The 26881-nt window shown below is 47.6% G+C and overlaps 1 protein-coding gene across 1 annotated transcript; it reads right to left on the bottom strand.

The window, feature by feature from the left end:
- Positions 1-1114: 1114 nt before the first annotated feature.
- On the bottom strand, positions 1115-26649 carry midn (midnolin). The gene is made up of 8 exons (XM_033621429.2): positions 26426-26649; positions 24379-24607; positions 22680-22767; positions 22450-22512; positions 11714-12271; positions 10187-10310; positions 9199-9522; positions 1115-2249 (listed from the first exon to the last, which is right to left on the bottom strand). Exons 1-8 carry the CDS (start codon positions 26499-26501, stop codon positions 1987-1989), a joined length of 1725 nt encoding a protein of 574 aa, XP_033477320.2. The 5' UTR covers positions 26502-26649; the 3' UTR covers positions 1115-1986.
- Between the last annotated feature and the right edge of the window lie 232 nt (positions 26650-26881).

The raw sequence follows: 26881 nt of genomic DNA on the forward strand, positions 1-26881 counted from the left end.
GAGGTGGCTGAACAGTTCGTAGGGGGCTGTCTGGGTCCTTGAGAGTCACGGGGGGTAAAACCAGCGCTCGGGGGAGTCGAGAGAGAGTCAGTTGCTCTTTTGCTCATCATCATCATCTTCATTGTCACACAACAGGAATGTTCAGTGCTGAGCAAGACGCGAAGTCCACACTTTAACTTCATCTGTTTTGGTTTTGCGTCGTAATACTTTAGCAGGACACTGTTGCTCTAACATTGGAAAATAAAAAGTTACAAAAAAACCTAACCAACAAAAGCAGCATTGTTTATTTTCTTCACAATTTCATGCATGTTGTTAACCTTCATTCCCACAGCACCAGTTTCTTTTTTTTTCTTCCATCAATAGAAAAAAGATCAGTGTAATTCACACTTCTGCATGCAAGGAAAAGTTTCCCCTCTCGCTTTCTGTTTTTTTTTTTCTTTTTTTTTTTGTCATTTGAAGTCCCCGTGTGTAGCAGCAAAACTGTGAAAGGCCTAACCTGATATGTCAACGGATGTACTGGTGGAGGCACTAGATAATGATGCTGGATACAGATCCCACTTCTTCTCCCTCTTTTTGCCAATAAAAAAATAGAGTCATTATTATGAGGACTTGTAAAGGAACTCAGAATTTGATGTTTTTTTATCCTGTGGTGATATAAAGTAGTGACCCATGCATTCACTGCAGCTGATCTTCAGGATCTTGGAGAAACTATGGGGTCGTTCGGGAGAAGACAAAAACATGGGGGAGTCTAAATCAATTTACACTTAAGTCAAACATACACACACACCCTCATAAACCTTTGCCAATTGTCACATTTATGTACACAAACTAATACAAACCCTCAACAAGTCCTTTCAGGTCTGTAAGACATGAGGTGGGCTGGATGAAATTTTATCTTTCCGTATTATCTGTTGTGGCTATAATTCATGAATGAGCTAATGAATGATTGAATGGATGTACTTGTCGGTAGTCAACGACTTGACTGAAGCCACAGAGGGCTGCTGTTTTTTGAAAACAGCAGATAGGAAGAGAAATAAAAAATAGATTTTTTTTTTCCATATACATTTTAAAGATTTTAAAATCCTCTAAAGCACTTTCTGTTAATATTAATTCATTTTTGTTTACTCATTAATCATTCCTATCGATACCCTATGTCACTGAGGTTGATATCAATACTTCCATATTCATTTTTTTTTTTTGTTTCAGGCCCCACCTCCTCCTTCTTGCACACATTGACCAGCTGTTATAAATCAAGAAAATGTGCAAATCAACAACTACTTTGAACTGTTATATGAAAACCTGAATGCTTTGTGAACAATGCTACATATTTTTTTGTTTATAAAATATAATAATATGTTTCAAAATGGAAAAAAAAAGAGTTTAACCACCCCGTAACAGGTAAAAACTAGACTCTGGTTGGTGAGTTTTGAGATCGATAAGAATGCCCGTTGGAATAATCCATAGTTTGGCAGTTCTGCCATCTTGTGAATAGGAAACACTGAGGCCTCTGGTGCTCCTGTCCTGTTTAAAAGTCCAGTGTGGATCTCTTCATTGCTGTCCAGAGTGCGCGTTAAAAAACAAATCTTAGAAAAAAAAAATCTGAAAATACCACCACCACCACCGCCACCACCACCCACTGAATTCTGCTATGCTCAAGTTCAGGTATGGTCTCTGTAATCACACCGTTAAAAAGTCTTGTACACTGTTATGTCCGGTTGTTGCCTGTCCTAATCCAAGCATCAAAACAAAGTTCTCTTGCTGTTTTTTCACAACTGTGAAGGACAAAATGGGATTAAAGTCTGCAGGGGAGCCGTGTGTGTCGTGTGACAGACGGCAGTCACGAGGACAACCTTTTGATTTCCTCTTTGCACAGTTCTGTGTCACCTCCTGCCAATCCACTCCCTCAAAATATATCTCTAAGTAAATCCCAAGCAATGCTTCGCACATCTTTGAATCTATGCCCCTGGTGTGCGGGATCAGACGTGTTCAGGCCATGACGAATTCGGACTTCAAGTCAGCCTTGACGTCGGGCTTCCACACTGAGTCGTCAAAGTCCAGGTCCAGGGAGCCCTCGCTGGACATGCTGCTGTTGCTGTTGCTGCGTCCCGCCTTCCGGTTGGGCAGCCACTGGTACGGGGCGCGCTGATCCCGCCTGGCCTTCCTGCGCAGGCGCTTCTGCTGCATCAACAGCTGCAGGCGCTCCACCTTGCAGCGAGTTGCACGGTTCTCGGTCTGACGAATTCGGTCACCTGGACAAAGGGAAAGAGACGGGAGAGATGGTCAGTCGAGTGTTTCTCATTGCATGTTGACCAGCTTGTTTACACAGACCAGAATTAACACTAACTACAAAATGAGCTCGGAATATGTGTGCTTTAGTGTGTGTTTGTGCTTAGCAGGCAGCAGATAAAGCACCACAGCCTTGACATTCCCTTGGCTCTGACACACACACACACACCATGTGCACAATGTGGAATTTGCTGCTTAACCTCCCCCACTGAGCATCATTAGCCCCCTCAGTGCCATTTCATCCCCTTATCGCTGAGTGGGGAGACCTTCTTAGACCTGAATCTCCTTGAGAACCAATAGCAAGGCCAAAAACACACAAACACAAGCCAGAGACGACACATTGGGATAGCTGCCTATGATATCCGCGCACATAATTGCAGATGACATGCCTCAGTGGCTGAATGTGCTGCTAAGTGCATTTCTAGCTGTTGATGTGCCTATAGGAGGATCCGGTCTCGAGGGAGCGGCCTCGCATCGCACTGTGAATGCTTTCCTACAGTGGCCGAGTCGAGCCTAATTCCATTTATACGTATATTCGGGGGGCTTGGAAGGAAAGGAAGGCAACCACAATCTATTAGCCAGCTCCATTAGTATCTGTCTGGGAATTAATTAAATAATGGGCTAGAATGTCAATAAACCGAAGCACAGCGGCCATCTCTGCCTCTGCTGCACACCCCAACACACACAAACACACACAGAGAGACTCAAATCCGCATTCGAGTACATCATGTATTCACACAAAAACACACACACACACAACTTGACTCATGCACGTATATGCACAAACACACGGCTTGCCGGTGCAGGCACGCACACACACACAGCAGCAGCAGCAACAGCCGCAGTAGCTTTTAACGTGGATCGATGGCAAATTAAAAAGACCTATTGATTAAACCTTAGCTCTAGTGCAGCCATCCATCTCGGGCCCAGGACAACGCTATTGGCTTTCAATAGAAAATGCAAGCGAATGGAAATTGTAAGCGGAGAGAGAGAGAGAGAGAGGGAGACGGGGGAGAGATTGGGGTTTTTTTCTGCTATTTTTTTTCTTTATTATGGCTGTAGCTTCCCACTCTCAGCTCACTGACCCAACACCCCACACCCCCTTCTCTCTCTGTCTCACTTCCACCCCTTTCACCCCTCACACACACTCCTCCCTCCCCCAGCTCTTGCCCCATGTCTCCCCTGAGACAGCTAGGTGGGGCAGTGTGAAGAAGGGGAAGCAGGAGGCGAGAGGAGGAGGAGGAGGGGGGAAGACAGGCGGGCGGTGTGGGTTAAGGAATTCCTCCCCCAGGGGCGAGGGGGATAGAAAAAAAAAGGACGAAGGAAGAGGGTGGAGGGTAAAGGATCAGCCGTAGGTGGCAGTTTTCTGAATCGATTGTGCCCTCTTCTGCTCTTCCCCCCCATCGGAATGAATTCCGGACTCTGTGTGGGCTTAATTTACCTCTTTCCCTCATTTGCTTATCGGATCGAGCAGCGCAGAGCCTTTTCTCCAGCTATAAATATTCACCACTGTCTGGCAGTGCATACTAAAGGACTAAACAGCCATCAAGCAGTCTCCATGCTGCTTTCTGAGAGCAGAGAGGATGTTAACAGTGACACCGAGTTAACCGAAAAGAATACTTCTTCACATCACCCTCAGCCACATGCACAGACTGGGGTTTTTCCACTTCCTGCCAATGTGTTCTGTCCTGATACATGTGTGTTCATCCAGATGTCGTACACGCTGCTGTGTGTGAGGGCAGCGTGCCATCTCTGGAGAACAGGGGGTATACCAAAAAGAGGGGGGTTCTCCTACATTAGAGTCATTGTTCCGCTGCCTCAGCTCCATGTGACATCCACATACGCTGCCGCAAGGCTTTGTTCCCCCTCCGGTCCTCCCTCTTCCCCTTATTCCCCTGCTCTCACTAGCTACAAGCGAAACCGCCCCTCGGCTGTGTCGAAATATGGCTGTACACAATGAAACGGCACGAAGCCAACACATGCCTACATACAAAATCTGTTTGTCTGGTACAGTTTGCCTTCAGAGTGTCTCCGTTTAAATTCTCTTCTTCTCTCCTCTCTTCTTCTCCTGCTTCTTTTCATTTACTCGGATAACTCAAATATATAAGAATAGCTACACACACTCAGCATTAAGCGCAGTTTGGTGGTGCTTTAGGTCTTGGCCTTTAGCTTGGCAAGCTCTCCGAGAATGTGGAGCTACACCGAACTTGCTGTGTGCGTGCATGTGTGTGTGGCCATTCATCAGCGTCACTACCGGAGCCCTGGGCGGCTGGGCCGGACACAGCTGGCCGCAAGGATCTCCAGACTATGTTTATGACAGTAGGGCTATTATTAGGGCTGGCTAAGAAGGACAGACTATACACACACACACTGATATACACAGGCTGACACAAAGCCTGGATGCAGAGACTAGGGTTTGACGTGAGCACAATAACCTTGGAGGACCCAGAGAGAAGTGGATAAGAGACAGAGGCGATGAATGAGAGGGAAGCCAAGTTCATATACAACCCAGCACGACACAAAGAAAGACAACTGATCTTTTTTCCGGAAACGCACGGTGGAAGATATCAAACAGAAGACAGGTCAAGGGCACAGAGAGGAAGGAAACGCCAGTCTCCTTTTCCTCCTGTCTCTCTTTCCCCCTTCCTGCCAATCACAACCAAAACTCAATCCCGAGCAGCACATTTTTCCATCCCCAAAACTCTCCTCTCTGAAGACTTTGACACAGGCCCTGTAAATACACCGAGCGCTGCAGAGAAAGCCGGAGAAAAACAGACAGAGAGAGAGAAAGAAGGGGTGATCTATGAATAATCGATGCGTCAGTCAGTTTTCCTTGCCTTTGAGCCCAGCCCAGCAACACAGCAAGGACTGAGATAGGGAGCACACGGGAGGGTGGGAGGAGGAGTGGGTGGGTGGGAGGTAGGGAGGGAGGGGAGGAGAGGCACAAGGATGGAGGTAGAGAAAAAGGGAGGAGGGCTGCAGTGTGCAGGACGCACGGGGAGATTAAAGGAGCTTCTCCTTTTATTGATTGTATAAAGATTGGCCTTCATTTGCAGTTGTCTTAGTGCTGTTGTTTGTTTGTTTGCCTTGATAAGTCTTGTGATCTTGCAGAGAGAACATTGTGTTTGCTCAGCATCCAGGGAACCAGGGGAAAGAGGGAGGGGTGGACAGAGAGGAAGAGAAAGTGAAGGGGAGAGAGGAAGAAGAGGAAAGAATATCACATTGCAGCAAAGTCAGCCTCAGTTTCCTCTAGTATCACTCTGCCCCCACTCTATGGGTTCAAGATATGGGCAAAATTAATACTACGATAATTATCACAGTATTTTAGATATTGGTATGTGACAATAGCTGCAGTAGCATTCATATTCATGTAATGAAATGTCAATGTTGTGGCCATGACATTGAGTCCAGAGGTTAAAGGGACAGTTTACTTAAGTAGGCTACCAAACTCTTTAGTTTAATTTCGCTGGTAGTACCAAGAGCTAAGACAAGAGGTGCAAGAGCCATGAAGCGCCCCAAAGCCTGAAAGCTAGCCACAAAGCTCAGCTGAGCTATGTACTTTTGATTCAGAGGTGAACTGTTCCTTTAATTTGAAGTTTAGGGTCCAGTAGCTCAATGTCAAGGTAAACAGCTCTGTGAGAAACCCCTCTGTAGCACAGTCCGGCTACAAATCAGGTCAGCCCGACTTGTCCAGAAAAAGCAGAGCACTCAAGTTCAACGGCAGAAAAAAAAAAAACTAAACCAACTAATCAGACACAAACTGAAGCAACCAATCAAATGCGAGCTAATATGAGCATTTTGACAGCCAGTGAAAGGGCATTGACAGCCCTGCGGGGACACAAGCTCTTCAATGACTTTTAGACTTCATTTGCATTCTCTCTCTCTCCCTCCTGCTCTCCTTGTCGACAATGAAAGGGCACCTGATGTGCTTGGCTGGCTTTGCTAGATAGCTCTGTGCTGCGCTGCATCGCCGGGGCGTTCGCCGAAGTTACCGGCGCACGTGTGTCACGCCAAAACCCCCGTGAGTGTGACGAGAGAGGAGCAAAAGCCTACCGGTGGATAATGTGCGGTGCCTCAGCCAAGCAGGTCAGGGCTTAAATACAGGACTCAATGAGGTTAAGGGCGTAGGATCTTTCTCTGTGTGTCTCTCTTCTCCCTCCCTCGCTCCCTCCCTGCCTCCTTTGGCTTTCCCGGTCCCAGCCAGCACGAAGCTAACATGACCTGACAAATCGAAAGGGGACGGGGGTGAAGGGATGTGGAAGAGAGGAAGGGGGTGCTGGAGAAGCTTTCAGCACTAACTTTGCCCCTGCTTTGCCCCTCTCTGTGTGCCTGTGTTGAACTAAGGCAGCTGCGGTGGGAGTGGGACTAAAAGGCAGCCCTATAATCCCACAGCCCTCCCTTCCTCTGCCCCACAATGGCTCAGCCTGGTGCCCTGTATGCAGCCCCTGTCCCCGGCCCCTGCACAATGAGTTTGGCCGGGCAGGGGGCTGAAGGGCTGGAGGCGGGAGGGGGTGCCGGGGAGGTCCACCCTACTCAGTAAAGGAATTTAGCTAACAATCAGCCTGCCAGGCCATGCTAAAGCCCTCCTGTTCAAATCCAACATGAGTCCAGGGCTGACAAATCCCCACACTCAGCAATACTATACAGCAAAGCCATGAAACCAAGCCAGTCGCCAAAGACTTTAACCAGGCATTTGTGGTTGAGTGTGTGTGTGTGCATGTGAGTATGTTGGAGCTTTTTATTTACGCTTGTCTTCTCCGCCTCGCACATGAACTTGCAGCGGAAAGGGTAAAGGCTCTCAGGAGACAGCCTAGCTATGTGACATTTTCAAGAGGCCGTTTCAACCCGAGTTTGACTATGCGCACACACACGTTCAGGCAGTTGGGTGAAGCGCGGGTTATTCCTGTAGCTGAATGAAGGCAGGTTTCTGTGAAGCAGAGTTAAGCCGCAGTGTTAAGTCCAGTAAGTCTTCCATCAGGTGTCGGCTGATAAGACTGCCTGAGAGCGCTTAGTCATCGGCTTCCTTAGGACACCATGTGGAACGGGATACAAAGTAGGCACGCAGCCTCCGTCCACACAAACACGCCGGCACATTCATTGTCTCAGCGAGCTAGACTGCGCTTGGCTGGACGGGCTGCCCGTTCACGTCGCTTTCTGGAAGTGTACACTGGGAGCAGGAAGTTGGACAGAGGCAGCAAAGTCCGAAAAGGACACCAGACAGACTATTCTTTCACCCATTCTTTTTTTGCTTTGCCCTTGGTTAATCAGTGGGCAGTTGGTAGACTGATGGACAGGATATAAACACCCATATGATGAATGGAGGCTTAGTGTTGTGGTTTTAACAACCCCCCTCTTCCGCGTCCTCCTCCTCCTCCTCTCACTGCTCTCTACTTCACAAAGCAAATTCTTTTCAGAGCTGCATTTCGGAATAAATCTTTCTATTTAAAGGCCAAATGAACACAGACAATGTATTGATGCACAACACAGACGTGGAAAGAGAGGGAGGAAGACATGGAGAGATGGATTTTACAGACGAGGCTGTTTTTGGACAGCAAATGGGGGAAACAGCGGCGTAGGCTGTAGACGAGGAGAGATGACAAGAGTGGGAGAGGAGGAGAAGGGCGGGGGGGAATATGTAGGTGGGGGAAGTGAAGGAAAGGTCTTCCCTGAGTTAGGAAAATAAGGCTGTGTTATTCCAACTGTTCACTGAACACTTGTAAGGGCACCCAGGGTGACGCAAAGGAATACTGGACATTCCTGGTCAATCTGTATTCAGTTGCGAAACTACAACACTCTATTCTGTTGCAACTGAAGGTCATGAAACAGGACAAAGCCAGAGAATGACAATAGAAATGTACGCTCTTGCTTTTTATTTAACAAAAGAAAACATTAAACATAAAGCCCTACACCCCAGGACCCTCCCTGCCAGACTATTCAACAAAATTTACCAGCAGCTCACCAGAGGCTGGCTCGATTTCCTCAACGGGAGATAAGGAGGCAGCGGAGGACAATGCTGTTTCTCTCAGCACAGCCAGTCTAACCTTACAACATTGACTGAATGTTATCAGTCCTGGACATCTGTCTGACACTCAACATCCTGTGTCTCTGCAAGAAAAGGAGGTTTTTTAAAACACTCAAGTCCCTTTAAACGGTATCATCTGAGCTCCAGCACCTGCCCCAGCCCAGCCCTTGGGCATGGGTATGTCGAGGTTTGTCCGGCCGCAGCCCACACATGCCCCAGCTGCAGCCCTTCTTTAAGAGGCAGGTTAAATCACCCAAAGCCTAATCTAATCTAAACATAGCCCAGCCCAGGCTTGAAGGGGTAAACCTATCTCCTTGGCGCACAAAAACAAAGCCAACTCCGCTGCCTGACAAGTGAAGCCTGACTGAACAGGCCTGGAGAAGCTTGTATTGCATTACCAAGGAGACTTCCCCCCACCCCCTTCCTCCCGTCTCTTCCTCTTCTCCTCTGCCTCGAAACCCAAGAGAGATATATGTGTGACTGCTTTTGTTCTTTAATCTGACTTTTCTGTTCTTGCTTTGTCAGTATTTTAAAGATGAAAATAAGCACTTGAACAAGGCAATGATGCAAAATCACCCCAGCAGAACTGATAGCTAACCATGATGTGTAATGAGAACGGCAACAGAACAGACAAAGATGACAATGAATTCTTTAGTAGATTACAATGCAAGAGCAGATCTCAGTAAAATGACAGGTTCTAGACTGCAGTCATTTCACAAACACACACACACACAGACACACACGCTCACTGCAAAGTTGTAGCAACTGCAACATCTGCCTCAAGGGATGCACAACAACTTTGTGTGTGTGTGTGTGTGTGAGTGTGTTTCTGTTTGTGCTCCTGACATGCTTGCATGAGCAGAAGGCGTGCAGGGCGTGGAGTCACTCACCAGGGGGTTTGCACATGCGGATCTGACTCTGGCACTGCACCAGCGGATGAAGAGTCGGCGGAGGGCTGCTGGGGCTGCTGGCGGGCACAGAGGTAGCTTTGGCAGAGAGGCCCGTCATGCTGGCAACCTGGGGCGAAGGAGGCGGCGAGGGGGATGGGGAAGTGGGTGAACCGCACTGGGTTTGGTAGCGGAGCTGGGTGAGGGAGGGGGGCATGCCCTGGTAGTGGCGCGTGGCGCTCAGGAGGTCGTTGAGGATCTGCAAAATGGTACCGATGTCTCGTCTGGGACGCCCGCTGCTGTCCTGGCAGTTAGGGTGCAAAGTGCCTGAGAGAGGAAGCAGAGAAGATAGAAAAGGTCATTCCTACATACTAGGGATTTCAGTTTCATTTCAATTTTGGTTTTGATAGCCTGAAAAAAATGCAGAAGAACGTGAAATACAAGAGGCCTTTCCTTTTAGTCCGACGCAGGTTGGGTAAGAGCTAGTTAGCATCGCTGCTCATTTGGCGATTACCTTATTGCTAATAATGCTGTCCCAATAGCTAACGTTGCTGTGGAAACATTGTGGTCACACTCCAGTTTCCCTGATGAGCAAGTGGCTTCATTTTGAGCTGCAAAGCCCCTTTAGCATTGTAAACTATAATAGCACCATGAGCTAACACGCCTAACGGCACTAACACAGCTAACTGTGGCAACATACTTGACAATGTAGAGGGGGTTTTCCACTTAAAATTGAGCCACTTACTAACCGGGGCGACCAGGAAGACTTGGTGGTTAACCAATTAACGGATAACGTTAACCGTTGACATCCCTATTACATACACATGCCTGCAACAGACGCTAAGACCTGACAGAGGAGAATGTGTTAATGTTCTGGGTATTTTTTGTGACGCATACTCTCATAAAAGAGGCTTTCAGCTGGATCTCACTGTGTGCAGAGTTATTGCTTCAAGGAGCAATAAATCTTTAAGGCGGCTCCGTGTCCTCTCACCTGAAAAGGTCCCTGAGAAGACTCCGGGAGCGTGGTTCACAAAGCTCTCAATGATGGCGCCGGGTTTACGGGAGCGTGTTGAGGGACTGCTGCCACTGCTGGGGCTGTTGGTGCTGCAGTTAGCCTGGAGGAGAAATATTAAATAGCATAAAGTGAGGCTTCAGGGCACGGAGAAACGGTGTGAAAGAACACATCTGTGCAGAATCACATCACATACTGTGCTAACATACACATCAAATGAAATTCATGCATAACTTGTGAGCTGTGAAATGTTGAAATCGTGTTCTGGCGCGTACACCTTAAATATACCATATGACGTAAGTTCTGTCTTGAGAATACCTCACTAAGTTCTTTGGCCTTTACTTCAGGGTGTTGTAAATACTATTTGCACTATGTAAGTAACCTTTGCAGTGAAGGTGACGAGAAACTCAAGAAAGCAGGAAACTCGAGCTTTCTGCCACGCTACAGCCCCAAAACAGCCAGCACATCTTGTTACCTCAATACTCAGAAAGAACAAACTTTGCAATCCTTTTACTTCACCTCAGCTCGACTTGGATCGCTCGACTGACATTTGAAAATGAAACTGAAACCCAGGCAAAGGTCTCTGTGTTTGCGCGCTTGTCTTGTTTTTGTGTGTGTTACACATGTGAAAGCCTAATGAGGAATAGCCGTTTCCGTTTTCTCACTGCTAAACTGGCCCGCCTCTCTGTTTTTCTTGTTGTGCGCCATCTCTCCCACATAGTCCACTGACATCTGGTTCTTATTCGCTTTCCATAGGCTGGAGCTCGGGGAGGTAGAGAAAGCATAAACAGCAACTTTGATTGGTGAAGACAAGCGCGTTTGTGCTTGTGTGTGTGTGTGTGTGCAGCTGTTCTTAGAGTTATCCCAATAAAAATAAACGGTTGTAAAGGTTAATGATAAATGGCTGACAACACTGAGGTTAATGATCAGTCCTGACATGAAAAACCAACTCCGATTCATTAAATCTGCCTCTCTTTTTTTTAATCTCATCCTCTCAAGCTGTTTATCTTCCCCCCCTTTTCCCCGTACGTCTCAATGGGCAGGATGAGGTCATCGGGATGCCTGGCTCGTGTGTGTGTTGGCCTGTTTGCATGTATTGGGAAGCAGACTGCACTCTGGTGATGACTAAGTGCACTGTGGTTTGGAAGCACACATATCACATGCGAACCTTCTGCAGACCTGAGTAAACCACGGGTTTGCCCTCATGCTGCTGGGATATCCCGCTAATCTAATCAATTTAATGGAGGGTGATTTAGTTGTGTGCATGCCACTCAGGTCAAACAGCCATAACCTATCCCCTCCGTTGTTCATTCATGAGAGGGCTAAGTGCCTCTGATGACATCAGTTACGTAAAAGTGAAGCTATTTTACCACTTCATCAGTCGCACCTTATATTATAATGATAATATTTCAGATATTTTGCATGTTTGTCTCCTCACTAAACCAGGGCTGATGACGAAGATGTTGCAGCAGTACTAAATACATAAACGATATGCAGTGTACTTACTTCAGGGCAGATGACCGGGGCTACGGGGCTGGCCTGGCCAATGTCGTGGCTGGGTTGGCTTGAGGAAGGCTGGTGGTAGTGGTGATGGTGATGATGATGATGTGCTGGAGAGCGGAAAAGACCTCCAGGGACGTGGGAGGGGCGAGGGGAGTGGGGCGGAGGAGGGGGAGTAGGGGGGCTACAGTGAGAGGAGGAGGAGGGCGACTGGTGGTACATGGGAGGGAGCGGCTGGTGGTGTGTGGAGGGCAGGGGGAAGGACGGGGAGCCCGGGGAAGAGGGGGAGGAAGGGGCCAGGTGAGGTTGGGACAAGTGGGAGCTGGGGTGACTGTGTGGATGATGGGGGTGGTGGTGGGAGTGTGGGTGAGGGTGGGGAACACGGGGCTGCCCCGTGGGCTGTCCCATTGCAGTGTCTGCGTTGCCCCGGGTGATGAGGTGTCTGTGCTGGAGCTGGGGGCCGCCGGACTGCTGCGCCGCCAACTGGAGCTGGACGAACATCATGTGGTCACCGACGCGCAGTGCCAGGGTGAGAGGAGAGCGGCCGGACAGGAAGTCACTGACCTGCAGGAGGACAAAAGAGGATTTGAGTTCATATACTTCTACTGAAAGATCACCAGCGCAGCTTTGCCAAAATCTAACACAATAAGTGTGATTTATTGGTGCAGCGGTATTTGCAAACTAAGTCTGCACCCAGATTATGTGCTGAAAGCCAAAGCCTTTCAAAAAGAGAAAAACTCCCCCACGCATATTGACTTCCTCCTTTGTAAATGAACAGTCTGCACCATGGATGGCAGTTAAAATGCACACAACAGAGCTTTGAGCTCCCCCTCTCATAGAGACACAGACACACCACATTAGCCCATCATGCAATCAATCACTATTCTGTAACACTGGCCTATTTACATCTGCTGGGGAGCGGTGGATGAGGAGACCTATTGGAAAACACACACAAATAGAGCCCACTCTCGCCTGCCTCCCACTGCCCCTCAGTCCGTTCTTAGTCAGCAGTGTCATTCAGCTCAGAGACAGAGGCCACCCTTCTGTCTGGCCCCGGGCCTGAAAAATCAGTCCCACGTCCAGGAAATACACCCCGCCTGCCTCTCAAACACAGAATGGCCGATTGTCCGCGGCGGATCTGGAAGGGCTGCCCATTTTTGGAGCTCTGGCAACGACTAATAGGAGCCAAGTGTGGAGGCCTTCACTGTCCCACCCGTGGCCCGGATGGACGCACACAAACACGGAGTTGTCACGACTTGGCTGGAGGATTCACACTAAACAACAAAAGTTCTCTTGTCCCCTCCCCCCCGCCCCTCCTGCATGCCTGCGGCTCCGTTGCTGTGTATTGCCACTCTCTGCTCCACTCTGTGCAAGTGTGGAGGTGCGTGAGAGCGTGTTTATTTTCTAGTGAGAGTCATTCGGGGGTCAGAAAGCTTCTTTGGGTCTTGAAGACTCAGCAGCAATGACATCTCAGGTTCTCCCCAAATAGAAGCAAACAGAAACAAGCAGCGCCGGCAAACACAAAGTGACGTCTCTGTCCAAAAAGGTTTCAACAACCCCTACTGCCTGTGTGCTTTCAGTCCCCAGAGGCACGGAGGGAGGGGGAAACAGGAAGACAGAAGCAGTACCGAAAAAGCTGCACAAGGGGAGGAGAGAGCACAAAGAGGCTGGGAGATGGAGAGAAAGAATAATGACAAAGCAGAGCAAAACAAGTAATAGAGACATACATACAAAGACAGCAAAAGAGAGCGGAGGCCTCACTCCCCCCAGACCCTGCAGCCTTTGGAGTGTGCTTGTGAGATGCTGGCCTGTAGTTAACCCTGTGAATCGCCAGGCTCTGCCCTCCATCACTTCTCTCCCTTTTCTTCTGCTTATTTATTTCTTTATCGACCGCTGCCTCTCTGTTGCCAGGGTGACCTTTGCACATTGGTATTGACATGGCGTGGAAAAGAGGATGGAGGGAGAGGAGAGGCAGGTGAAAGGACGAAAGGGGTTGGGATGATCTGATGGCTGCATTTCAACATGTAAATAATCAACAGCTATTGCAGCAAAAAAATCAGCATAAAGGCTGCTGCAAGATAAACAGAAACTCAGCCTTTTAGGAGGGTAAACCCAGCCGCTAATGGCTTGTTGATAGTCAAGTCCGCACCCATGATTACCCTGTCGTGGTAAGACAATAAAGTCAGCAGGGCGGGGTGTGAAGTGAGGAGGAGAACAGGGCAGGGTGCTACCTGAGATGGCTCTAGGAAACTCCATATACAAAGGTCACCTGCTAGATGTGTGTGTGTGTGTGTCTGTTTGAGACCTCAGGGGGGAGGCGGGATCCCGAGAGTGGGTGGGGGGAGAAACAAAGAGAAAAGCAAGCAGAGGAGGAGACGCTGACTGTGTGTGACTGACAGCTGTCAAGAGACTGAGTCGACAGTTTGCCAACCCACAACACACACACACAAACGAACATGCATACAAAGTCAGAGGCCCCGAGGGGGACCATCAACCCAGTGTTTAGTTAAAGGGAGGGAGGAAGACTGGGGGGGAGGGGGGAGTGCTGCTCTCCCATCTTGTATCCACATGCTGTATATCCAGACTGCGCCAGCGTCCAGTAGAGACAGGTTACAGTTCACACCCGGCATCAGAATCTGCCCCGAGTGACTGCCTGTGATCGGATTTCACTTCCCTGCTCACATTTGATTTTTATCTGTGAAGAAACTGCAACTGCTGCTCAACAGAAGTGTTTGTGCTCAGTCACACAGTGAGAAAAGAAGACTGCAGTGGCTATTTGGGTACTTCTACACATTGTCGGAGTTATTTGGAAGAGGCAGATCAACCATGTGTCAGAAAACTGCTTAGCTAAATATGGTCAGGGACACATTTGTGTTCACACTGTAGTAAATGCTGAATCCCGAGGAATCATCCAAGATGCAATTTAAAGGGTATCTTGGGCATTTTTCAACCTGGACCCTATTTTCCAATCTTTTTGTGTGTAAGTGACTAATGGGAACAGCGAATTCTGAAATTGGTCCAGTATTGGGCCAGAGGGCTGCAGGCGGCAGCTGCCAAACAGGCTGCAATGTAACCACTTGGGGCATATGGGCACTGTAAATTTAAGTCGAATAAAAGTGCTTGTTTGTCTGAAAACATTATGGAAAGGATACCTACAGAGATAGACCATTTTGTCAGAGAGTAATGTTCTTTTTGTTTAACCATAAACAGCCATAAAATCGCTATTTCCACAGCCACCAGACTCCATTTAAATAAACAGTCATTTTATCATTGTAAAACACACTTCATTCAGAGTCGACAGAAACAAAATAAACCTCACAAAAACTGCTGTGATTCATCTTTCCATTGTTCCAACAATCACCAGCTCTGGTATGGTTGAAATAAACCCTAAATTCACAAAGTTAGACGTAACAACATGCTGGTTCAATACACGCTAAAATTGCTGGTTATTTAAATGGAGTCTGGTGGGTTTGGCAATAGCGATTTTGTGGCGGTTTCTGTTTAAACACAAAGAATTTTACTCTTTAACATAAAGGTCTATCTCTGTAAGGATCCTTTCCATGTTTTCACACACTTAAAATAATATGAGCCTATCAGTGGCAAAAACAAATGCTTTTAATGGACGCATTTACATTACAGCCAGTATCGCAGCTGCTGGCTGCTGCACTCTTGTTCAGATTTGGACAAATTCCCCCAAAACCATTGAGACTTAGACACAAAAACATACAAAATTTGGGCCCGGGTTGATTACCCTTTAATGTCAAGTTTGAGCAGGGACCTTGCTTCACCACACAGTTTCTGTGTGTGTATGTGTGTGTGTGAGCACGTGAGAGAGAAAGTGAGAGAAAAAGGCCGACAGTGAGTGACAGCAGGAGAAACAGAGAGGAGGCTTGATTACCCTTATAATGACTAGTGTGGATTATTCAAAACCACCGAGATGAAATTCATGTACTCCTACTGAGCTCCCAACACCACATGGCAGGCTACAAATTAGCCCGTGAGAGGAGCGAGCTTTCTTATGGCCGTCTGTGGTGGTTTGTTATGAGAGGCACAAGACAGGGAGAGTGGAGGGCCCCACTTTTGTTGTGTTTAGGCAGACAGAGAGAAACCAGCCAGTCATTGTTCTCTCTCTGATGCAGCAGCGGTGGTATGCAAAGAGAAGAGGAGCTCATGCCTGAAGAACAAGGTGTGTGTGTGTCTGCCGGGAACAACATGCAGCGGGCGACTTTATTCCACAGAAATTTGATGGACAGTGCCATGACAGAGTCCACTCAGTGACATACAGGTGTTGATACAGAGCTGTTCCACTTAATTGCTCCTCTTTAACAAGTGACCCCAGAGCCGGCGCCATCAACCATTTTGTTTTAGTAGCTGGGGTCCAGGAGGTGGTATTTTGTTTAGCAGGAGCTTTGGTTGCTATGCAGTGATGGGGAAGAATATGATAAGGGGCAGCCAGGGGAGGAGGGGTGGGGAAAAGATTGAGGAAAAAAGGGGGGTGGGTGGCATGAGAGAGGAAGGGAGAAAGGATGGTGAAGGGGGGATGGGGGATGCGGGCGATGGGGGTAGGGTGTCAGAGTGGTGGTGGGTGATGAAATATTCAGTGAGAGTGTGCCTCTGGCTCCTTCCCTCTTTTTTTTTCTTTCGACATCTCTGGCTGACAGTTTTATTTATTGGGGTCCCTGTGGTTCAAGGAACTCATTTGCAGTCGTTCTTCCTTTGCACACTAAGCGAACTAAGGGAGGGAGATAAGGAGTGAGGGAGGAAGAGAGAGGCTGAGAGGCTGAGGGAGGGCGAGAAGGAAGAGGGAGGGAAAGATAGAGAGCACTGGCAGCACTGAGCTGACATTCATGAACAACTGAGCAGCTTTGTGCCAGAGAAAAGAGGATAGAGGATTGGAGGGCGGGACAGGAGGGTGGAGAGAGGGAAGCCTTGAGAGGAGGAAGCCATTCTGCTTCCATCGCAGCGGCTCACCTGTCGAACCGCTAGGCGAAGGGTACGGTTCAAAAACCCGCTTATTAACCCGCCTATCGACCTAGATGTTTTGATCGCACCAGGACACTATTGATAGTCTCTGTGCAGACACACACCGGCTAAAGATGCAATAACAGCCTCTCAAAAGAGAAGGCAAAAAAAAAAAAAAAAAAAAAATCAATGACTTGCATCATGCCCCAAATCCTAAAAGCAGCCGGGGGGCTCTTCAAAGGCCCCATTAGAAAGACAGGCGCCTGTAATGCTGCCTGATAAGAAACAGAGGGGGCTGGAAGGAGCAAGAGAGGACCAGCTGGCCGTCACTGAATTTGACCGGCTGAGTAAAAAGAGAGATCAGAATGGCAAAGTTCAGGACGATCGGGTTCCAAGCTAAAGCCACTCCTCTGACAACTGACCAGAGACACTGAGCCGATTCACATGCACATGCAGGCCTCCACAGCCCTCGTGTATCCCAGTTTTCACTAGTTTGCTTGCTGCTCACACTCAACTGAATGCATTTCATACCTGCAGATTAATATGATTAAAGCAGGATCCTGTGTTGGTGGAGGGGAGCATCACTTAAAGATGAGCAGTTTCTGTACCCAGCAAGAGAAATTTTTAGCAACAACATTACCACCAGCAAAACAAGACTGAGGAAACAGCATCTCATCTGTTTGAGAAGTACAGGCAAATCAAGGGGAGGCAGGAGGAAACATGACGAGCAGAGCGGCAAATAATATCTCCACTTCCCTTTAATTCAGTATGTTTTTTGTATGACTTTGTGGATCGACCTGGGTATTTTGACCCCTGCCTCTCTGTTTCACCAGCAGCATATGCCTAATTGACTTCATTAGACTTGGTGGTGGCTATCAGACGTGACATTCCCGGCCTCCGTCCTCCCACACAGTAGCCCCACTAGTCACGATGCCTGCTACTTGAATCACAAAAGCTCAGTGTCGCCAGGGAATGGGAAGATATGACGGTCACGACTCAAATATGGAGAAATAAGACTCCCCTGGACCGCCGAGCGAGAGGAACCCGCAAAGACACAGACATTACAAATGGATGCTGCCACACACACACACAAACGCGACCAGATGCATATACACAATAGGACAATGACATCCACTGCAAAATCCATCTATCCCTTGATTGCCAAACAACACACCTTGATTCCCTCCACCCCTTCCTTTAAGCATCACAAAGGGGATTACACAGGTGCAAAAATACTGCGCGAACAGCTTATTAATGCAATTTTCAAGGCCAGGATTTACACGAGCAGCGGACTGAATAGGCCTTTAGATCACCATTGTCTTGTCTTCCATACACAATTTGATATACACACACAGCAACAAATTAATTTCTGTAGCTTTCATTTAGGTAACAAAAAAATTACCATTCTAAAGAGCAAAGACTCCCTCGCTCATCCCACATGCATATAAAAAGCCTTCATTTCAATGGCAGTGGGAAGGACAGAGGGAGCTGCGTGCTATAAAAAAGGGGGAGGATCCTCTCGTATTGACCAACAAACTGACTCAAGTCATTTTTCAATTCCTCGCACTCCCAAATCCTCAATACAATTACTCTCCAATGATTTCCAGTGGTGTCAATCCTGCTGATTAGCTAGCATCTAGATAAGGTGGGGGACGGGAAAAAAATAAATTGACCATCTCCATTGAGCTGATGTATACACATGTGCAGGTACACCGGCATGAACAGTTCATTGTCCATATACACTCTCCAAAAATCTGTCTAGTAGTAAGCCTCTTCTGTCCTGATTCCCTTCCTTCCATTAGACTCCTGCCTGCATTTCTTCATCTTGTGAGTTACCCAAGCACATGAGCTCACCCTCCCAATAACCTCTGACCTACAGAACTCGAACATGCACACCGACTTGACATGTTACAGAATAACTTGTGCAAAGCTCCCTTTCTTTTCTCCTCCACCTGTCTGGCCCACCGTGGCACACCCCGAGGGAGGTAGAGTGGAGGAGACGAGGTGAGGGTGACCCAGAGGTGACCCCCCACACACACACACCACCACAGATTGTTAGATCCTTACTAGTTTGCATCTGTCTGCTTCTAGACACAATGACAAAACTGTGCCATATCGTTCCTCGAGGAAGAGGAGGAGGAGGGGATTGGATGAGGACAGGAGGTGCTTGTCGGCGGGAGCAAGAAAAGTAGAGCAGATACGTAACGGCGTATTCCGCTGGGACATATGTAATGGCAACACACAGCCTCCTCCCAAAGCAATCTGTGTTAGTGTTCAAGGCGAAATTTGTCAATCTGCAGCCTGCTGAGCCTCACTCCAGCTGGGCCGTGCATTGATTTTGAAACCAGTATGCACCACTGTAGCTGCACACAATTGCTGACGCACATGGACGTATGGATGGAGGATGAAACGGGATTGTGTGGGGGGCGAACTTAAAGAGTGACCCTCAATCATTGTTGTGTGTTTGAGGGGTTTGTCAGCTGGGCAGGTTCGGAGCTCGTGCTTTAAGACAGGAACAAAGAGGTGGCTGCATGGGGGAAGGGCAATGGGGGGATGGTGAGGGTGATGCCTGCCTGCCTGGTTGGCTTTTATTCTAACATCAATGTGCATCAATGAGCAAATAGTCCCTGTGTGCTGAGAGGGACACATAATCCTTCTCTTTCTGTCAAATACCCAGATCGATAGATGGGGAGCTGATGTCACTGTCTACATATGCCCAGAAATCGTGAATATTGCTTTCACTTCCCTTTCACTGCTTGTCTTGTAAGTGTACATTCATTTTACTACCAGGATCAGACATTTTCTCATTCTCTGAACTCAATCCTCTTAAATATATCCTTTCAATTCTGGTGTGAGTGTGTGTGTGTCCGTGCATGGCTGCATATGTAAGCTGAACACACAACCTCTATTTAGCAGACAGAATGAGAAGAGACTAGTGCAGGCAACTGTATTTTGATGGGCTGTCAGGAGGCAGTAGCTTAATACAGCTTAGATGTCATGCAAAAAGTCTAGTGAGATGCCAGAGGAGGAATTAAGGCAGCCCAGGATTGTCCTTGCTAAAGAAGCCAGCCATCACGGTCAGACCGAGGCAGCTAGCCGGACTTGCAAACCACAGCACATTTAAATTATAGGGCCCTGGGAGAGCTGTTAAGCAGAAACAAGAGAGGGAGAAGAAGGAGGGAAAAGGGGGAGACGGAGGAAAGGAAGGAGAGGAAGAAAAAAATCCCATTTCAATAATTGCCAGGGCTCCGTTTCCATAAAACATTTTCTATCTAACTCGCTCTGCAAAGTCTGAAACAGCCCTGGAAGCTGTCATGTTCTGCTCGGTTGGTTGGCTAGCTAGCTGCTAGCTGTGAACTCCCCCAGAATCCTGATAAAGCAGAGAAGACATGAGGGGATCCGATCAGCCCCGTCTTCCATGAATACACACGCTTCCTGGCAAAACACCCGATCAGGAAATGAGACCTCAAATGACCAAAATACAAGCAAGTGGAGGGGTGAGGGGCAGGGGTGGATTACTGAACGGGCCCACCAGGCACAGGACCACGGGCCTGAAGTGTCGGGGGGCTCCCTGGCTTTCACTTGCAAAATGTCAAATGTCAAATTAACACATAACGCCCAGAAGACTCGAAATAACAAAACAGCCACAAGATCACCACAAACCCACACAAAGATGCATAGCAGCTACAAAGAGATGCAAAAGAGTGTCTCGCGCCTATGTAGGAGATGTGCTGGTGCCCTTTTCATATCTGTGCCCGAGGGCCCATTATCTCTTAATCCGCCCATGGTGAGTGGTTAGAGGAGGTCCGGGGGTTCATACCCGCTTCTTCTACCACGGCTAACAACCACCCCACATTTCCCCGAGGCTATTTTTGGGTGTATGGGCATATCAGTTATCATGTCAGACACTTTTAAGAGCTAAGTGCATTGATTGATTTTTGATAGCCCCAGAGTTAGGGGAGGGGGGAGAGAAAGGAAATGAGGGAAAGCTTTTGTGTTCCTATTTTCTAATCTTACTCAGATCCTTAATCTCTCTGCAATCTATATCATTCCATTCCGCTTCATGAATTATAAAGAGGAATCAATTTCTCGGGATAAAAACACACTAAAGCAGCTTTATGCATTTTTTTAACCTTTTACCCCGCTCTCCGCCTTACTGTGCCCTTTATTCTCTCTGCCCCCACTGCAGGATTACAATTACATAAACATGAATGCGACGGTAATGTACTGTAAGCGATTCTTGAGAAAAATGCATGGGTCTGACTCATAATGAGTCAAAGAGTAATAGAGATACAGGAAGAAAGGCAAAGTGAGAAGTCTGCTGCGCCAGGTCGGCTGCTGAATTATCATCTGCCTCTGGTGAAAATGACGGTCACTCATGGCTGCCCAGCAAAGGCGTACCACATGATGGGCAAGGCTCCCTTCCAGCCCACTACCACTCTCACACACATCCAGTAACAGACGTGCGCACTTTCACTTACACACACCTACACACACGCAGTCATCTGCTGTCAGCGCTACGAGACGCACGCTGAGTTCACACACACAACAAGGGCCAGGATTTCCACCAGAAAATTATCAGCAGGGAACGCAGCCACGGCGAACCGCACTCCGCTATCTCCAATCGGCCCACATCATCTGATAAAAATTCTACTTAATGTACAGTGTCGTTCTTGGACAAACGCATCATTCATTTCACCATCTTGTACTGTTTTGACATCAGTCAGCAGTGCATCACTGATGCACTTACGTACATCTCAGTGTTACCCAACACTACAAAAGGAAGTAGGTCTGAGTCAGTCAGTCAGCTGCAGAGTATTTCATACGTCACACTGTTGCCTGTGTGCATTCAGCCTTATCGCCTCTCTTCTCGCTCGCGCCTCTCTCTGCGGCCAGTGCGGAGAACTCTTTGCCTTTTTTTCACTTTACTCTCACTATTGATCACTTTGGTGAGTCATGCCACACTGACTCAAATGCATACTGTATTTAAGCAGGTCTACAGAGCTGTTTCACTGTAAGTACGGGGAGTAGGCCCCACTCGGGCTGTGTGTACATGCTAGGCTTCCAGGAACCCTATGCTAATACTGAGTGAGAAGGCTGTCATCTGATGATCCAGCACTATGTGTATGAGTGCGTGAGAATACACTCAATCTCCATGCAGCCACAGCACACTTCCTGGAAACTTGCCTGTACATGTATGTGTGTGTCTGTGTGTGCACGCGCATGTGTGTGTGTGTATGTGTGTGTGTGTGTGAGCATGAAATACAGGAGGAGTGGAGAGAGATTACAGATAAAGGTATAAACAGAAAGGTGAAAGTGAGTGTTATGTGCTGGTCCTCTCAGCAGCTCACAAAAAAGCCTTTCTTGTGTGGTGTTCGCCCTGGCTTCCTGCAGTGGCGTGCACGCACACGCACACGCACACACACACATATGCAAACACACATGCTATCACAGATGTTACTAGGATACAAGGGGTGTTGCTGCTTATTATATCCTAACAGCTCACACTGGATGTCTAGCTTGGCTCGGCTTGTTTAAGAGGCTGAGATTAGACAAGCAAAGAGGCTTGTGCTTGTGCAGCCTACTCATCTCATCTCATCTCTTTCTCTGTGTTATATCTGGGTGTTGCTCTGCACTTAACCAAGGCTACAGCCTCCCATATCCCCCCCGTGCAAACACATACACACAAAAGGTCCAAAGCTCGGTTAAGACAGCAAACATGATAGGATGCTAAGTTTGTTGCATTGTTGCAGTGTCAACACGGAGGAACAGCCTCTTACCTGAGTTTCTGTTAAACTCTCCAAGGCTTGCATTACGGACTGCTCGGGTCTTGATGCTTGAGACTGCAAAAAAAGGTGAGAATATTTAAAAAATAATAATTTAAACTGACTAAAAATGAGCAGTAATTAATTACACACAGTAATAAATATGCAAGAAACAGTCATGCACTGTATTTGTTATTGATATCAGGACTGCACACTACATAAAATCACAGCCAGGTGAGCCTCACCATTAATCCTGCTTCGACTGTTGGTACAAGTGTTAACTTGCTCCCATCCGAGATGCCCAGATCCTGGAGTTTGCCTGAACTTAGTCGCCTGCAGGGTTAGAGAGAACAAGATAATTAGACTGTGCTGACAATATCTTCTCTCTTCAGACACACAAACAGCCTTCAGCCAGGGGAGGGGGGCAGACAGAATTCAAAACTAGTTTGGAAAAGAGCCGTGGGTGAAAAGCGCCATGAAAGAGAAGTATTGATTGGCCTGTCATATTTCAATTTCGAGTATAGTGGAGCTTGACAACCGCTCGCAGTGGATATCTGGCACCACTGCCACTTGCCTAAGTGGAGGTAAGTATTTTTCTTTTGCCATTTTTGAGTCGTACAAATGGGGAGCAGAAACTCTGAAACCAAAACCACAACCCTTTTAATAGTTATGAGAAAAGATAAACAGCATGACATGCACTTATCATTGACATTTCAAGATCCTAATTGATGTGTATTACGATTGCTGTCTCTGTTATTCCGAAGAAACCTGATACATAATACATTCCCGGGGCTTTACTATTTAATGTTTGGTGCAGAGCAGGAGTGTCTGCTCCCACAATGAGGAAACTGTCTTTTCTTTCAGGTCACGATGCACTAGAACCACTCGCACACAGTCTCTGCCTCCTTTAGTTAGTTTAGTGAAGGGTGTTCAGGACAGCCTGCTGTACAGGCATGACCCAAATCTCACCCCATGCAGCTGAACAAAGGCCCTCAGCCCTGACTTGCTGTAGGTCTACAGTTTGAGGAGCAGGAGGGGATTAAAAAGGGGGTTTCAGGTTTTAAAGGATGATGTGATTTATTGGGTGATTACAATGGGTGGGAGGGGACAGGGGGCTGGAAAACAATGCTGACTGTTTGCATGCACTAAAGCATCCCCTTCTCTTTTTGCATAACACCACCTGCACAACTGCTGGCTCATTTAACCTGGGCATGATTCATTCGGGAACGGCCTCATACTGTAGGTTTCGGTTTGTTTTAAATAATAAAGGCTTTAACTCTCTTGTCCATACAGTGCTGGCCCACCCATAAGAAACCCACTGAAACCATTAAGGAGTTGCCCTGCTTCTACTGGCTATCACCATGCAGCAACTACAGCACACATTCACCTTCCATTACACAGTAACAACATGCATAGTATATATGTGTGCTTGTGCAGCAGCAGAGTAAATAAATTACAGGCTACCACAGTCCTGTGACTTTCCTCATTAATGTTTAACATGTTTGATTCCCAGAGCATTAGTAATTCAGTCAGGCTTCAGTATTTATAATGAAGGAGGAGTGAATCAATGCAAGTCTGCAGATCGCCTCGTCAATACTGTTCCAGTGACCGGTGCGTCCCCTATGCGTAATTCCAATACCGTGCGTCCCGATGGTCAGTGGTTTCCTTGAATGTATTGATGACCAAAGCAGCCAAGGTTGTCTCTGAGGCTCCTGTGAGCTCGGGCCACGCATAAATCCGAAGTATAGATTAAAGCATATCGCTGCAGGCCCGAGGGTGAACGCACCTAAACTCACATTTAAATGCGGAATAGCCTAGACATTACGGCTCGTGATGTCAGCGCATGGTACAGATAGGGGCAGGCCTTTCAGGACAAAACGTAAAATAATGTTCATGCACATTTTCTTGTAGACACATTATAATAGTTACAAGAGGTTTACTCACGTTTCTTTGTGCAGCAGAGCGAGTCTCTCTCTTGGTACTTTGAGTCTTTGTGACAGCCTCCTCTTCAGTCCATCCACGGTCTCCTCCTGGGGCAGGGAGAGCTCGAAGCGTGTGCCGGTGGTGGAGTGGATGTACAGATTCATGGAGGGCTCAGTCGGGACGGCCTCGCAGGACGAAGCACCGCGACTGGTGCAGCTCCGGGCGCTGGGGTGCTGGTCCATCCGATAACCTGTGGTCAGAGAAGGGGGGAGACAAGACGAGCAGAGCCGGGGATGAAGCGGGGGTGAGGAGGAGTAGGAGGAGGATGGTGAAGCCGATCCGTCGCTTCGGCTTACCGTCCCTTGTTCTGCTTGCAAATCAAAGGCGGCATTCAGGGAGCTTTTCTTTTCTTTATTTCTCTCGCTCTCCGAGAGTCAGAATAAAACCCGCTCTGTCTCCTCTCCGGTCGATATCATGAGAATATTCCCCACAGGAAAGTCAACTACATAAGGCTTTTTCTCTTTGTTTGATCTCTCTCTTTGTTGCCCTCTCCAACGTGCACCAAAAGTCTTCCTATGTGCTACATAGATGAGTAAATGCCAGGCAGAGACGCGATGTTGTCAGCAGAAAATGCCATGGACGCACACTTACGCAGGCAGTTACCTTTAAAACAAAAAACTCTCACGTCTAACAATAATAAAAAAAACAAAGAATATAAATTCCTCCCGGTGTTTCTGTCAGCCTTTGCAAGCTTCAGATGAGAAAACACACGGTCCGTGAGCTGCAAAGCCTCATACGGGTTAGTGGCGAGTGGCTCTCCGCTGCGCTGCGCACTCGTACCCACGGCAGCTCCACTGAAATATCGACAATGAACATTGTCACAAAGTATCCCACTTCCACCATCGATAAATACGCCCACAGCCCACAGCCGGTGCAGCCAATCGCGGCAGAGCTCCTTCAGGACGCTGCTGGTGTCAGCCAATGGGAGGAAGAGATCCACACCCACGTGGAGGGCAAGAGAGTTTAGGCCATTCATAATAAATTACAGCATAGAACAAAATATGGGGCCATATCACAGGAGCATGCACTGAGCTTTAAGGGTCACTCATACTAATTTATTCACTATTAATCACCCCAAACAACAACCTTATCCAATGAGATATCCAGTGGAGCCTTGCGATCAGCAGCCCTAGTTTATTTGTAGCTATTGTTCAAGCCTCCACTCTTGTAAATGTTGAATTATCAGATGGGCATAAATAGTGCTGACGTCACCCTCTTTCTCCTGATCTCAGCACAAATGCAGAAACTATTAAAGTGGACGTGAATAGCACGCAAATTAAACACTAGACATGATATATTCCCATCGGGAACGACATGCAAGGGACAGAAACCACTGCGTAAAAGCAAGTAATACATATGCAGCATGGTTGCGTGCATAAGTGGTGATGCAGGCGTCCATTTTGTCCATCTTGTCACAACAAAACTAAGCTGAAACTTGCAAACAAAGAGGGGCTGCGTGAGGATTTAAAAAACACTACACAGCTACACAGCTTCTTCCAATACAAGTCAGGGCTTTGAGATGATAAAGGAGATACTCGGTCGCCCCCCTGTGGCCAAGGAAGGAACTGACCATGAAAACTTGCAACTGAATCATAGTTTACTTGTGTCTAACAAAGGCAGACATTCACGTTTGGATTTTACAGCATTTTTTTTACATGTTAGAGATATTACCTGGCTTCTTTTTAATCATAAATGTGCTTTAATATAATTGTAATGAGTGTCACTGCTACACAATACCGTCACAGTGTTGTTATTGTGCTTCTATAACAGACAACATCAACAACGACTTACTGTCAGCCGCTAATACTAATTTACAGTAACAGTGACATTCTCCTGTCGTCGATTCCAGCCTTATTAACTTAATCATGTCCCCGGTATTTACATGGAAGGTGGCTCATCCAATCACTTGACAACATGCAGCAACATTTTATCGACCCGTGATTGACTGCTCGCCTCCAATCAATTCTTTCAGTGTCCAAATGACACACACACATTAAAGTGTACTCACCAATAATTGTGGCGAAAACTGTGAAGCCTCGCTCAGCAGCGTGCTGTGTTCCAGTCTGTTCCCCCAGCTTTGGCATGTAAAACAAACCCAAACCGTGATAAAAGCTCTCAGATAAATCCACTTGGGTATCCACAAGTTTTCTTTTTTCTCTCCAACAGGCCCGTGCGTGTCCAGCGCGCGCGACGTTTTTACGCAGCGGACCTCGCGACTCCTGACCAATAAGGAGCTGCAGTAATGTCCTAAGATGCCTCGGCGTGTTGTCAGCACACCGGCGTCTTTCTTGGTAATAAGAGTACAGTCGGGAAGGTGAGACACCTCTTAACACACTCTTCTCGGATATGGGTGGAGAGTAGAGTTCTTATTATGTCAGCGTGTGATTTAAGGTGGCCCCGCTTGGCTTGTAACCGCCTCTCATGTCCAACGTGTTCCCGTCGCTGGGAAAGAATGTGCCCACGC

This window comes from Epinephelus lanceolatus, chromosome 6, assembly GCF_041903045.1.
Source record: "Epinephelus lanceolatus isolate andai-2023 chromosome 6, ASM4190304v1, whole genome shotgun sequence".
Lineage (NCBI taxonomy): Eukaryota > Metazoa > Chordata > Actinopteri > Perciformes > Serranidae > Epinephelus > Epinephelus lanceolatus.

Excerpts from the sequence above, each read along its gene's own strand:
- midn (XM_033621429.2), bottom strand. The coding sequence starts at position 26,501 with ATGCCAAAGCTGGGGGAACAGACTGGAACACAGCACGCTGCTGAGCGA. Across the intron at positions 12,272-22,449 it reads AGAGTTTAACAGAAACTCAG|GTCAGTGACTTCCTGTCCGG; the intron begins GTAAGAGGCTGT and ends GTCCTCCTGCAG. Across the intron at positions 2,250-9,198 it reads CCGCATGTGCAAACCCCCTG|GTGACCGAATTCGTCAGACC; the intron begins GTGAGTGACTCC and ends CCCTTTGTCCAG.